At 44.9% G+C, this 14,818-nt stretch overlaps 1 protein-coding gene across 2 annotated transcripts in view; it reads right to left on the reverse strand.

Annotated features, from left to right (window-relative positions):
• The window catches only part of GRHL1 (grainyhead like transcription factor 1), a 44,753-nt gene that overhangs the window by 5,717 nt on the left and 24,218 nt on the right, over window positions 1-14,818 (reverse strand). For both annotated transcript variants that reach the window (XM_052810073.1, XM_052810071.1), the window contains exons 9-14: window positions 13,377-13,535; window positions 6,462-6,549; window positions 4,051-4,190; window positions 2,550-2,587; window positions 2,360-2,448; window positions 479-564 (exon numbers count right to left, since the gene is read on the reverse strand). In XM_052810073.1, coding sequence (XP_052666033.1) covers window positions 479-564; window positions 2,360-2,448; window positions 2,550-2,587; window positions 4,051-4,190; window positions 6,462-6,549; window positions 13,377-13,535 — 600 coding nt within the window. The remainder of the gene's footprint in view (window positions 1-478; window positions 565-2,359; window positions 2,449-2,549; window positions 2,588-4,050; window positions 4,191-6,461; window positions 6,550-13,376; window positions 13,536-14,818) is intronic.

Genomic DNA, 14,818 nt, shown 5'->3' on the forward strand with positions numbered 1-14,818 from the left:
AAAAAAAAAAAAAAGTAGGAATGTAGTAGGAAAAGACCTACACAGCTGCTTCTGCAGCTTGGCCAAAGCAGAGCCCGCACAAGAAGCAAGCCTAGAAGGCTCTCTCTCCAGAAGCATCTGTCATTTTGGGACTATGTTGGATATCCAGTCATCAAGCTTGACACACCTGGATTTTCACAAAGGCTGAGAAACACTTTCTTACACCCAAACCCCAGAGATGTGAGGTAAGGTACTTAAAAAGGAAGCTTTCTGAAGTCCCTTAATAATGAATTAAAGCATTAACCACATTAATTTCCATTAGCGAAAGGAAATCAGCCTCACATTTCTTATCCACAAGAACAGGAATATGGGGACACAACCTGTGATTGAAACTCTAGCTCCTGTGACTGTCCAGTGTATAAGGACTGGATAGCCAGGGACTACACTCGCTTTTTTCTCAAACTGGAGGAAAGGACTATAAAACAGCCTTATTACTTACCGCTTCCATTAGGCCTTTCAGAGACGGTGTCTTTAACATTAGTGCATCAAAGACTTCCTCTGACTCTTTTCGGACATACAGCAACACTGAAAAGCAAATCAGAGAGAGGAATTTACTGCATAATTGCTCCTCAAAAATGATCTGTGTATGACAGTGGCTAAGTACAGAGTAATATACATTGAGGATCTCATGGAGAGATATACATACATACATTCAATATACATTGAAGACTGCATCACAAACATGCATAGCTAGGTTAGCTCAAAACATACTTTTTGCACACAGAAATACTGCATGCTCAAATATCTTTATTGTCAAAATACTTTTAAATTTTTTGCTATTTGCTATTTTCTCTATTTGAAAAGAAAAAAAGGTTATATTTGAAACACAGAAAGGTGGAATGCAAAACACACAGCTTTAAGACTCTTGGGTATCTGTATCTCACAGGTCATCTGCCATAAGATGTTGCACAATAAAATGATTTGACAGATGCTACCACAGCAGGGGAAGCCATCCTAGACACCTCCTCATTTTTAAATAATTTATTTGTACAGTCCTCTGCTCCTTCTATGCTGTCTCATCTCTCTTCCTACCCCTTGCCATGTTTCAGTAATACTCATACCACCCCACCTGACACACAATGCAGACTTAGTCTCCTTCTAGGAGGGGCACAAAAGAATAAGAAACCCAATTAGGTAAGCATCCCTAGCATTCTCAAGCTAGCAGAGAGTCATTGTATGTAACGTCAGCCTCATTAAAAACTGCATTAAGGCTGAGGAATAAGCCATGAGAGCAAGAAAGCTTGGACTTCAACAGCTTTACTGTCTTTAATCCATCTTCTAATGACTAGGTACTGCAGCCTGGATTGTTTACAAGGGTTCATCAGCCACAGCTTTGACACACCTGCAACAAAGAACAATTACTGACATATCTAATTGAACAAGGTGAACTCAGGACAGCACAGCACCCTTGATGATTTCCTCTGCTAAAGGCAGGTTTAAAAAAGGACTGTAGATTTAAAAAATGAAGACAGCACACACACTCTCACTTACAGCACAGGTTGGATGACATACCAGCCAAAGGAGAGAGAATCCCATGGGTCTCATTTTATAGCATATAGCAACAAGAAAAACCAAGCCTAATTTCCTCTTATAAAATCCATCCTTCCTTACTAGTTTATCCAGACTACAAAAGCATGGCTGCATTAAGGTCAGACTTGCTAGACTTAACCTTTGCCTCATCACAAGTTTATTCCTCCTCTTTTAATCCTTTAAGCTTTTTCATGGTCCTTCCACACATGACTCTCATCAGGCAGGTAGTCCTCTACACCATCTCCAAAGGGACCTCTCATCTCCTTCCACAACAACATCCAATCCCACATTGAATTGCAAAGGTCGACAACAGGTTAAAAATAAGCAGAATATTCTCTCAGTTTGGCTCTCAGCAGTGAACAGACCATTTTCTGGCACCATAAAAGATGCAACAGTTTTACACCCAGAACCAGTTCTTGGCATTCATTGTTTAAAGTCCTAGAGAAGATGTCCAAAGTATTTTGTAGTGGATTATGTGATGAATTCTCTCCACCAATCCACCAAGGAGATTGGTAAACTGCTCACCTCCTCTGAGTCTCTTTCCTTACAGGTTCAGAGCCAATTAGTGTCCGAGTTGGCAGAAAAACCCAGAAATCCTAACACTCTAAAAGATTTGCAGAGCTGAACTACATCCTGATATACAAACTCTTTCTATTACTACTCAAAGCCAGAAAAATGAGGCTAAAGTATACTCCAAAATAAATTAAAACAATTCTTTAACCTCAGATGCATCTCTCTCATGACGGACAAATACTCCAATAATTTAGTCTCTGAAAGAAGAAAGTAATACCTCTTTTTGGCTCTTCTATTCTGGCCATCTTATTTGGAGTAGCAATAAAGTCCTCTTCACCAATATATGCTCCTCTCTTCAGGTTGGAGCTGTCATTGCAAGGCAAAAAGTTAGCAACAGTACAATTACAGGGACTTAGCCCTCTGTCTGGGGGCAAGACTTCAGTAGGCTGAAGTAGCACAGCTCTTACCTTTCACCCTCCAGTTCCTCTGAAGCAACAGGAAGGACCTTTTAAAACAAAGGGGAGATTTTCTTGACATACATGCCGAAAAACACACGCTCAATTAGCTAGCTAGTGAGAACCTTATGTGGTACTCAGTCCTTGGAAAACTCTACAAAGTGCTCCGAGCGCTACAAAACAAAGTTGCATAGGGCTCTGAGCGCTACAAAACAAAGTTGCATAAGGACAGACCCATTAGCTGATATAACATGGTCTTGCTAAGCAACGCTCTCCCCATCCCTCTAAGTGCTACCTGTTAATAGCAACTTAGCAATAGCTTTGTTTGCATTAAAGAGTCACTGGCATGGAACAACAATCCTGCTGCATCTGCCACGAGCAGAGGTCCAACAGCATCAAGTTAAAGCAGAGGGAACCCCTGAGCTCCTGGCCGGAGCTGCAAGGGACAGGCAGATAGCTCACCCGTCCAACTCACTCGTAAGCACATCAGCACAAGACAGGGGAAAGTAAGGCTGTCAAGTGGGGAGCCAGCCACGGCTATACTATTAGAAGTAAGATGCTTTGGTCCAAGCAATAAACATTGGCCTTCATTTTAATATACAAATAATACTTGCGCTTAGGGTTGTGAAAATTTTATCCAGAACTAGAATTAATTTCCTCTTATTATCTTTCAACCCTGTATCAAACGACACTTTGGCTCAATCTTCCAAAAGCCAGTAAGCATCACCTTTACCTCTTTTCATAAAGAGAAATCAAAGGATCTCAAATGAGAGAGACAGGAACACACAAGAGCTAACCAGCTTTCTATCTGGACTGGCATAGAGTCTTCTGACAGAGCTCAGCACTAGAGCCTTCATAGGAAAACATGCGGAAAAGTCAGCATTACAGGTACAAGTTTATTCTCCATCCTTGTTAAGAGTGTAGGCACTGCTCTTAAAAAGTAAGGTTTAGATTCTGTTAGAGCATGGCAGAATTCCCAGCACAGGAAAGTTCCAAGATTTTGAAACTTGGTTGCACTCTAATTTTTTCCTTCCAGTTTCCTGTCAGCTGGGACTTTCCAGGAACGCTGAGGCAGGGCACTCTGGCAGCAGATCACAGAGCTGACACACTTGCCAGTGCCATAGAACGGCTCTTCACCCTGCAGCAGCAGGCTGGAGGAGCCCAAGGTCTACAGCAGCACAGCAGGAAACCAATGGATTTTACAGGAGAAAAACAGCCTGCAGTTCATTCAATGAACTCTCGGCTGGAGGCACTTCCAAAACATCATTACAGGTTCATGGAAACAGGAGTTCATAGGCAAATAATTTATACGTAGAATGTCCCCAGTTAGCTCCAGCCGACGCGACTAGGAGCAATGTTTTCTTGCTCACGTGAGACTCAGCCTGTATTTGTTTACAGCCTCAGTGCAGATAGTCTGGCATTTCATGTGTATATACATACACACAGCATCCTAGGCTTTTTGCAAATACACCCCATAGCCCTCCTCATCCCCACACCCACGAGCTTTACTTACGTGAGCACCACGCTGAAGATTTGCAAAATGAACGTCAGGAATGAAAAGGACTGGCTGAGTGTCTAGATCCATGAAGGGCTTGAAGATGGTGATGTCCGTACGTTTGTGTGAGGGAAGCATTGGCACTTTGACATCAGAAACTGCAGAGACCAAAGATTGGAATAGAGGATAGTGAAGACACTGATGAGGCTGTGGCGTTCCTACATCACTGAAGAGGCACATATGCTGCTGAACAAGGGTACTCTGTAGTCAGGGTCAAACAGAGAAGCTCCTGTGGTAGAAGAGTTTGAGGCTGGGTTGTCTACCTCTCAGATGAGGGCCTGGACCCTGAGGAACACCTCATTTCACAGAGGAGTAGGAGTTTGCTCCATCTCTCCAAGTGAGCTGCTTGACTTTGTTCAGATATTAAACTGGGCTGGAGAATGGCCGGGCCACTCACCCCAGCAGAGAAACACAGGTCTTCCACATACCAAGCAAACCATCCAAACAGAGGGCAAAAGCTAGTCTGAGTCCCCTCTTCTCCCTGTCCATTCCCTGAAAAGGTTGCTGACTTCCCATACCAGGCAGGCAGAAAGAAGACAGAAACAACCTGCAACTGACATGGTTCCAGCTGGGAACCTCCCTAAACAGAAAACACCACAGAAGCACTACCACACTACAGAGGTGGTAAAAATACTGTTTCTTGCAAGATGCTCCATTTAGAGATACATTTCGATTCCACACTTCTGAATTTTATATTTTTGTTCATCTCATTGTTCATCCTGGTCACCTCAAGCTACCAGACCCCAGTTCATCCCCCACTAAGACCAGCACCATCTCCCACAGAGCACTTGGGTTCTCATGACACACCAGCTGATGTGACACAAGCGACCAAGTGGACAGACTTCACTCACAAAGACCTGTTTGGGAGAGAGTGAGGCAAGAGGTGCCTTAAACTGCACTTCAGACATGTTCATGTCAAACTGACCCCAGCTGAAGACTTCCACTCATTTTACGAAGTGGAAACATTTCGATTTTGGGTCAAACCAGCTGCAAGCAAAACACTTCACTTCTCATGTTCCCAGGGGAAAATACACTTTTTTTCCCCTTGCAAAACTGATTTTTTAAAGATTGCTCAATCCCTGTAAAAAATAACTTTGTCCAGAAGTCACAAACTATTTCTGCTGTTGATGAGTCCACGTGCATGTGTCATTTGTAATTCTGGAGGTGGGTATAACAGCTTATGGCTTAGAGCAATCAAAAACTTCCCACACAAGAACTAAACAGCAATGGATTGTACTTTCCAGGAAAATAAAGGTCACATCAGGCTAAGCCCAAGCCTAGGAAATTCACACTGGAAAGCAGCTTTTGTAAAATCGTAAGATCCTGGAAATCTGTACTGAAACTGTTTGCACTTTCCAGCCATTATACAAAGGGCTGCAAGCAGTAATCTTTTGGGAGCCATTGGGGCTACGGACATTTGTGAAATGCTAAGTGTGCTAAACCTGCCTTTCACCATGTACTTTGGGAAAAAAAACAAAAACCCAGCCCTTTCTGCAACTGCCCTTGAGCAAATGGGTTCCCTCGCAGCATAATCTTCTTCTGAAGCTGCTCCAGCAGCCTGTACCTGCTGTGTCAGGAAAATCCTGCCCAGCAAGCCGTGAGGTGCATGCTTGTTGAACCAGTTGGACTGTTAATAGCACAGCTCCCACAAGCACACCGAGCAGAGCCAGGGAGAGCACACACCGGCCCCGTGCAAAGGAAGAACAGGGAGATATATGTTCCTCTAAGCAGCTCTGTTGGTGAATAACTAGTCATCCAAACACAGGATCTGTTGCAGCCATCTGCAGCAGTTAAAGGAAAGATGCTCAGCCAGAAGCAGCTCCACAGCTTTTACATACCACAAGTGCCGAGGCCTTCGTATCCTTCACAACTTCTACTGAAATTATTTACTAAGGACCACTTTGCTCTACAAGAGTGAACATAAGGCTGGGAGGCTGGAGGCTCAGTCCCAAGGCTGCCACCACCTTGCTGCACAGTTATAAATGCATTTTTAACGTAAGTTAAAGCCTACATTTAGGATCAAGGGGGAAACACTTGGAACAGCCCCAGTACTTGCTGCTACACAGAGCTGCAGGGGCTCCAGCAGTGCCTCAAAATCACATACTCACACCGTCATTTCAACTGCTAAAGACCATACCCAATTGTAAACATAGCAGGACCCTGTTTTGGACAGTAAGTACTAGGTAGAAGTGAAGTCCTAAGCGGCTCAGCACGTTGCAAAACACAATTAATGGCTCCATAGGCAACTGCTTAAAACAAACACTATTCCATAAGGGATAAAAATTGACTTAGGAGAGTTCTACTGCACAAATTATTTGTAACCAAAATGAGATCTAATATTCAAAATACCGATGAAATATTCTACTTACAGGCATTCAGCTGAGAGCTGGGGTCAGTGCACTTGCCTTTTCTTTTGCTTTGCTTTCGCTCTTCATCCCTGATCTTCCTCTCTGCTCCCTGCCAGATAAGAGATTAAGGGGAAGGGGGAGAAAGAGAGAGAGAAGGTATTTTTAGTTTTGGGGGTTGTTTTTCAGCTGCAGAGGCAGGAACACCGATTCTTCCAGAGCTGTATGTGGAGGTCAGCTCCACAGTACCCAACCTGCAGGTTTGCCAGAGTGTGCCACCTTTGAGATCTGCCCAGTGTTTACTTTCAAGTCCTGTCATCAAATGAAATCCAACAACCACATCCAAGATGCAAACACTTGCTTTTCTTTCAAGATGGGGATATGATGACAAAAGATACCCACAGCTATAACAACTGTATGAAGTGTGAGATAAAATATCTCTTAAGTGTTTAAAGCAGTAAAAACTTGCAAGTTCCCTCCATTTAAGAGTTCACTAGATCATCATTAAATCCTTAGCTATAAAAATCAAGCCACACTTGGATCACCAAGTGCAAGATACTTTCCAGCATGTTGCACATGGAGCTGGCAGCAGTTATACCAGCCTTCACTGATCTCAAGCTGAAGACATGCGTAATTGTAAAGTAGGCATTACTTCTCTTTTTATCAGGGCCAGGCTATGGGGGAATCCACAGATACCTAACCAGGTTCTTGCCACAGTTCCTGGTCCTCCAAACCAAGCAGCAGTGGGGAGAGAACTATATTTTCTGCAAGGCGCAGGCAGCTATGATGGAGAGAAAGAAGGAAGAAGGTTTGTACTGGAATCGTGTTCATTCCTCCAGCTCTGCCTAGACCTCCCATGTGACTGTGGGTTAAGGCAGGAATGTCACATTGCCAGTTGCATAAGGTGATAAGCCCACAGCAGATCCCCAACACTCAATCCCGGTGCTACCACCAGATCACTGCCCCAACTGGTATACACAAGTTCTACCCGTCTCCCAACACCTTCCTGCAAAGCAGGGTAAGAGGTAACAGTTATCTGGCCACAGGAAGCCATTATTTCTCACTCCCACCCCTGCAAAGCTGCCAAAACAGACCCACATCCTTGCATGGTGCTAGAGGAAGACTGGATTAGTTATGGCAAACGATGTCAAAAAGCATGTGGCTATGGGGTGGGAAATGGTGCCTAACCCACAGCATGGAAAAAGCAGAACAGCACTCCCAACCTCACAGTAAATCAATACCCTATAGGTGACAGGATGCCTATGCCCGCTAGGTAGCAGCAGGCACATCTGCGCTAGCAATAAAAAGGAAAGCTAGCCTAGCTATTTGATGTGCATTAACATATATCACCTTTTCTCCCACCTAACAGCAGTGACACAAGCAGCTTCAGGCAGCTGCTGTTAAAAAGAGAAGAAATTACTAATAAAGACACAGCCATTGCCAGCTTTGGTTGACCCTGTAAAGCTGATACAGCCCATTACAGTGAAGACATCCCACCTAAACCTCAGCACAGGTGGACCTGCATTCCTCTGTGACTTCCCTTACCAGAATAGTCACAACATTTCAGCTTGACAGCAGAAAGATCAGATTTGGCTCCAGCCCTGTCTTCTACCTTTCACATGGAAATAATAAAGTTCTGCTACTCAAACACTGTGCTACAGAGAACAGTACCCGCTTCCTTGTGGAGAAAGTGCCAATCCATTCAAGAGCACACGTTTTGAGAAAACCTCTGCTCTCCCATACCTACAGAGTTCTGCTTGAAAGTCAACTTGTTCCAGGCTACAGGGGCCCAGGTAAAAACATCTCAAATCCCACAAAAAAAAAAAAAAGCAAGCCATGTCTTGATAATAGGCTTTTCTGCCTTGCCAGTGGAGCTCAGTGACAGCCAGGACCAGATACTTTTGAAGAAAAAACACTGGGAATCCTGTATTCTGCAATTATGAAATAAATAAGCTTGTACCAAAGAGTTTTCCAAACTTCATCCCCTAGAGAACAGCCTACAGTCTGAAAAGCAGGATTTCACACTCTTGTCTCTGTGTTAAAGGCTGCAGGGTTGGGGTTTTTTTGTTGTTCTTTCCCTCAAAGTCTCCAGTTGTGTAACGGATTCTTGGGCTGAGAAAGGGAAGCAGCATTTTGGGGAGAGCTGTCATCCCTCCCTCCCACAGAGAGGTGTGATGTATTTGATAAGCAACAGAGATGCAGGGAGAGGATGTGACGTCGAGTCATGACACACTTGGATCTGGACACTTCATGACACCACAGGACTCCCTGCTTCCGTGTGCAGGCTGCATCAGTTGGATGTGCTCCAAAGACGGAGGGCTGCTCCTCATCCCCTCTCTGCACACCCTCTCGTGCTGGATGCAGCTCTGGCACACAGCCCACGAGTCATTCGAGGTCTTCCTCTACCCTGTGGCCCCAGCAGCTGAGCTGCCAGGGGATACTGGTGGACAAAAAATTGGACACGAGCTGGCAGTGTGCCCTTGCAGCCCAGAAAGCCAATCGCATTCTGGGCTGCATCAAAAGAAGCATGGCCAGCAGGTCAAGGGAGGTGATTCTGCCCCTCTGCTCTGTTCTCATGAGACCCCACCTGGAGTACTGCGTTCAGCTCTGGGGCCCCCAGCATAAGAAGGACATGGACCTGTTGGAGCAGGTCCAGAGGAGGGCCACAAAGATGATCAGAGGGCTGGAGCACCTCTCCTATAAGGACACGCTGAGAGTTGGGGTTGTTCAACCTGGAGAAGAGGAGCCTCTGGGGAGACCATATTGTGTCCTGTCAGTACTTAAAGGGGGCTTACAAGAAAGATGGAGAGGGACTTTTTACCAGCGGCTGCAGTGACAGGTGTCCTGGTTTCAGCTGGGATAGAGTTAACTGTCTTCCTAGTAGCTGGTACAGTGCTATGTTTTGAGTTCAGAGCGAAGAATGTTGATAACACTGATGTTTTCAGTTGTTGCTCAGTAGTGTTTAGACTAATGTCAAGGATTTTTCAGCTTCTCATGCCCAGCCAGTGAGAAAGCTGGAGGGGCACAAGAAGTTGGCACAGGACACAGCCAGGGCACCTGACCCAAACTGGCCAACGGTGTATTCCATACCATGTGACGTCCCATCCAGTACAGAAACGGGGAAGTGGGGGGCAGGGATTCGCCGCTCGGGGGACTGGCTGGGTGTCGGTCGGCGGGTGGTGAGCAATTGCACTGCGTATCATTTGTACATTCCAATCCTTTCATTATTGCTGTTGTCATTTTATTAGTGTTATCATTATCATTATTAGTTTCTTCTTTTCTGTTCTATTAAACCGTTCTTATCTCAACCCACGGGTTTTGCTTCTTCTCCCGATTTTCTCCCCCATCCCACTGGGTGGGGGGGAGTGAGTGAGCGGCTGCGTGGTGTTTAGTTGCTGGCTGGGGTTAAACCACGACACAGGACAAGGGGCAACTATTTTAAACTGAAAGAAGGTAGGTTTAGGCTGGACATAAGGCAGAAAATTTTTTATGATGAGGGTGACGAGACATGGGAACAGGTTGCCCAGAGAAGTTGTGGATGCCCCATCCCTGGAAGTCTCCAAGTCCAGGTTGGATGGGGCTTTGAGCAACCTGGTCTAGTGGAAGGTGTCCCTGCCCATGGCAGAGGGGGTTGGAACTAGATGATCTTTAAAGGTCCCTTCCCACCCAAACCATCCTTTGATCATGCAACAGAAGTAACAGTCTCGGTGTTGCCACCCATCCACATCAATGCTGCCTCCAGCCGCCTTGCACCACCTCTCTCCTTCCAGCAGCATCTAACCCGCTTGCTCCTACCACCCCATAAAAACCTTCCCACAGCAGTGCCCATCACTACAAGAATAACAGCAGGTCCCAGAGGACAACACTAGCTATAGCCTGTGAAGTCTTGTAGTTAGTCTTCCCTATGTGGATGCTTAGCTGAGGCGCCATTTACAGAAGAGAAGGTCTTCTTCCTCTGGGACAGGTCACCCTCATCCCCACACAGCCCAAATATTGCTGGGCCAAGCCTGAACGAAGCTTGTTCTGTAACATGCCACAGGATTACACCATTAAGCCCATTCTGCTTTACCGAGGTCTTGAAACCGCATAGTATTAGATGAAAACCAAACATCCTGCGCACCTGTGAACTCCCTTTTCCACAGAGAGAGCGTGAAGGGGAAGACAGAAACACATGAAGAAACTTGGTCTCAGAGGCAGCAGCCAAAAACTAGAAACAAGTATCAGCAGCTTTCCCTTCCACCCCAAGCATGGGAACCCTCCTCTTTCACTCCTTTCCCGTGCAAAGGCCACCACACAACATTAACTGAACTATTTGACCTTCCGTAGGATATCTATCGATTTGTACACACAAAAAAGAGACAGCAGAGGACTGCCATGCCAGTGTCTGGGTTCAAAGTCAGTTCAGGCGTGCAATGCAAGCACAGCCTTAACGGACAAAGGAATGGAGGGGACCTATGCAGAGTTGTCCCTGTTAGGTGGCCACAGCATCAGACCTCCACAGTAGAGACTTGACCCTCCACAGAGAAAACATGGATAACAGCACTTCTACAGGTAAGAGTGGCCACATGAGGACAAACACATTAAGTACTGCAATACGTGTGGATACTATAGTAAGGATGGTCCTGTAAACATTAAAGACCAGCTGACTGATTACCTAAGATTCAAAGCAGGGCAGAAAATGGGTGCTCCTTCTGAAATGCCAATGCTCTTACAGAAGCCTGGAGAAGGTGGCCAGCGTTGGGGTCTACGAGTGAGTACCCGCAGCTGTAAGGACACAGGTCTGCTCACAGGAGCACTTGCCCAGTGCCTCAAACAAGTGTTTGAAGACACAGTTTGATTCAATGCGGTGACAAACAGTATTCAGCTTGTCGGCCTCCATCCCCAGCTCTCATTGCCGGACCCAGCCCAGATCTGAAAGGCAGCAAACTTCAACACCATTTCTATAAGTGTAAATTGCAGAATCATCAGGCACCAACCTCACATTGGCCGCGTGTTCACAGAACGAACAACAGTCAGATTAAATACAGAAAAGTAATCTTTTCTCCTTCCCTCCCTCCCCTTTTAATTTAGCTCCAATTTGCAAAGTATCTGGAGGAATAAAGCAGGAGGAAAGGTCAAAATCCCAAAGGAAAATAAAAGATACACTGGCATTACTGCACCAATAGATTTGCTGAAATTTATGGTATAGACTCAAATGGTTTCCTTCAAGCTATGTACTGACTACATGACTGCCCTTTTATTAACCAATTTGTCTTATTAGCAGTGGCAAAAGCCTGTCAGTAATTTTAGCACAGTATCAGTAATTGACTGGACAACTTATGAGTAAAAGATGTCCCCCTTCCCTGCAGCAAGTCTATACTCACTGGTATTGTAGAGAATACAGGTCAAGAACACACAAGACTCCCAGATAATGAAAGAGCTTTAGATGACACACTTGCCTCAGTCTCATTTCAGAGGAGGAAAAGGAAAAGAAAAGAAAAAAAGAAAGACCTGAAGAAAGCCCATAAGACCCAAGCCTCTTAGGCTTACTGGCAAGCCTTTAAGATAGCTCTAGAGTGCATTTGTTAATTCCCTGGTAAATTCTTTGCAGCAATCATCACAACAGGAGCCATCTCAGGAGGCACTTGAAGGAAGATGACTAAGTAGCTTTACACTGGCAGGCAGCTACAGGCAGCTTCTCCCAACCATGCAGGAAAGCAGAGGGGCCTATTTAAAAGCATATAGATGGACAATAAAATGTAGCGGGATGGGTCAATGGAATGCTACAGCAGAGGCAGACTGTAAAGGGCTCCATATATTTTGGGAGGTCAGTGGAGGCAGAGCAATGGCACAGATTAATCTTTGCAGCAGTGTCCTGGGGGATGACAACAAGGCAAGACCACACAGTATCTAACTGGTACAAAGCTAGCAGGTGAGGGTCACGAGCCTGTCTCAGACCTGCAGCTGCACAGAGAGGTTTCTGAGATATTACTTGCAAAGCATCCATGCTATGAAGATGGAGTCCAGGTGCAAAGAATGAGAGGCCCTAATCAAATAGGATGCTAGCAAAATAGGAAGTTGGTGTGGTTCACAGCAATCAAAAGAAGGACTGGGGAAGTCCAGGCAGCATTTATCCCAGCCTAGAAAGATCTCGGTCACCCTGGAAATAGCAACATTGCACATGACTTGCTCGGGTCCTTCAAAAGACTGTTCAGGCAGGAACAAGTTACAAAGATTGGGAAATGTCTTTTCTTTGCAAACTCAGTTAAGCTTTTACAACTGCTTTCAGCTCAGCTCCTGCTATGTTTTCTTCACAGCTTCTGGTGAACAGTGGCTTTGGGAAAGGTGTTAATTCTCTGTGCACTAAATGCATTAGGCAGAGCAGTCAAATTACAGCACCCACCCAGCTTGTAAATGGGCTTCATTACACTGCTGTATCTCACAGCAGTACAATGAAAACAGCAACATTTTCTGTTCATGAGATGTGCAAGTGATTGGGTTGGGTTTTTTTTTTTTAATAACAAATGCAGTAAGAATGCACGAAGAAATTTAAAAGGACCAACACAACATAGCTTGGGCAAAAAGACAAGCCTCCACTTGCTCCAATCAGTTGCAATGATTTCTCCTACTGAAGGCACTCTGTAGGACTTTCCAGTGTCTGGAGTACTGACAGTCAGATTTCTGCCACTGACTGACCTTTCTCCAAAGTCAATGCTCAGGAACACTTCCCAGCGCTCCGGCATTCTGAGACCAGCAAATTTATCTGAGGTCATCATAACATCTATGAGCCAAGTAGAAGGGGTCGAAATTTTTTCCTTGCAAAGGCTGAACACAGATGGGAGTTTTCAGTAAGCCAAAATAGCCAGAGGCAGAATTGGGGGGATGGGGGGGGGCATGGGAGCTGCTAAGCTGTGGAACAGCCTCTCCGAAAGGGTCACTGGCACATTCACCCAACCTTACCTTGTCACAGAAGACTTTAATTTGGCAATAGGCTCTGTGGACAGGTTTGTTACTCCTGTTATTGTAGCTGTAGGTGTCAATCTGAAGATTCAGGGGCAGGCCTTTAACTCCCTTCTGAGAGGAGAAATCCGTGCTGAGGCAATTCACAGAAATGAAAACCTGCAGAAGAGGAAAGCAGCATCCATCAGTAGTGACACACAGACTCCTGGCTGGCCGCTGAGCAAGGGACTGCTCGGTGAGTGCTGAGATCTAAATGCTGGTCCTTGCCACTACAAGCAGGACCGTCTTTCTTCTGAGAGATCAGGTAAAATCCCCAAGAAACGGTACAACATTCTTAATTCCCTATATAAGCCATTAAAGGGGACGAAGCCACTTTGTCCAGAATGAATTTCAACAAACTCTGCAAACTTTACGAAGACTCCACCCACCTTTCCCAGATATTTCCACCCAAGAGACCTCAAATGTTGCCATCAAACTTTTAGCAACACAAATCCTCCTACACCCAGTCCTCACTGCCCAGTGTTTTACCATCTTGGTAAGAACACAACCATGCTTCAAAAAATTTATATTACTTTGGGCAGGTTAAAACAAAGCTTTCTGTGAGTTTTACATAAGCTGCTGTGAGCACAGCTTATGCTTGAAACTACTTCGGGGTTTTCTGTTGTTTTTTTGTAAATGATATTAAAAGGTTTTTAAAAATATTATGCAACACGTTATCTTTAAACACAGGAATAATGCCATTATTTCAGTGAAAGAGTTTCTGGGCTTTACACTTAAAAAGATGAACACTGTTTTGAATATTCCCCAGTAAGACCTACAACACCCTGTTAGTGTTCAGATCAAAAGGGAAAGAGTAATATTTTGATTATTCTAATAAAAAAATTGCATTATGGGAAAAATGAATTAAGAGTGTTTTTGAACATATCTAACTTCATTTTCATAATTGCCTAAAAAACCCCTAAACCAAGAAAAAAACCCCCACAACCAGAGAAAAGGTCCAATGCTGCTTAACAGAAGGAATAAATATCCTTGTGCAGATATGAACAAATAGACCAGAGTACTTTGTATCCAGAACATGGGCTTGCTGTGTGCTAGGCTCTTCTCCAGGCACAATCCTCATTATTGGCATGTCTCAGAAGCTGCAATGATTAATTACCAGGAATTTACGACCCACCAAGACCTGCAATGGCTCCTCTCCTCTCCTCTCTGCCTCAAGAATAAAGGCTGGGAACCCACTGCGTTAAAAAATAATGAAAGCCTTGGGAGCCAGAAGCACCTTGCCAGAGATTTTGCAGGAGCACTATCCCACTACCTGATCACTTACTTATCGCACTACTACCACGAAGCACCCATTTGACAGCCTCTGCAGTGAGTTAGTGCCACCTCCCGGAGCTGTCCCGGTGTTGCAAAGTCTCAAGGTAAGTTTTGAAAAGCTTAAGGGT

This window comes from Harpia harpyja, chromosome 15 (genome assembly GCF_026419915.1).
Source record: "Harpia harpyja isolate bHarHar1 chromosome 15, bHarHar1 primary haplotype, whole genome shotgun sequence".
In the NCBI taxonomy this organism is placed as follows: domain Eukaryota; kingdom Metazoa; phylum Chordata; class Aves; order Accipitriformes; family Accipitridae; genus Harpia; species Harpia harpyja.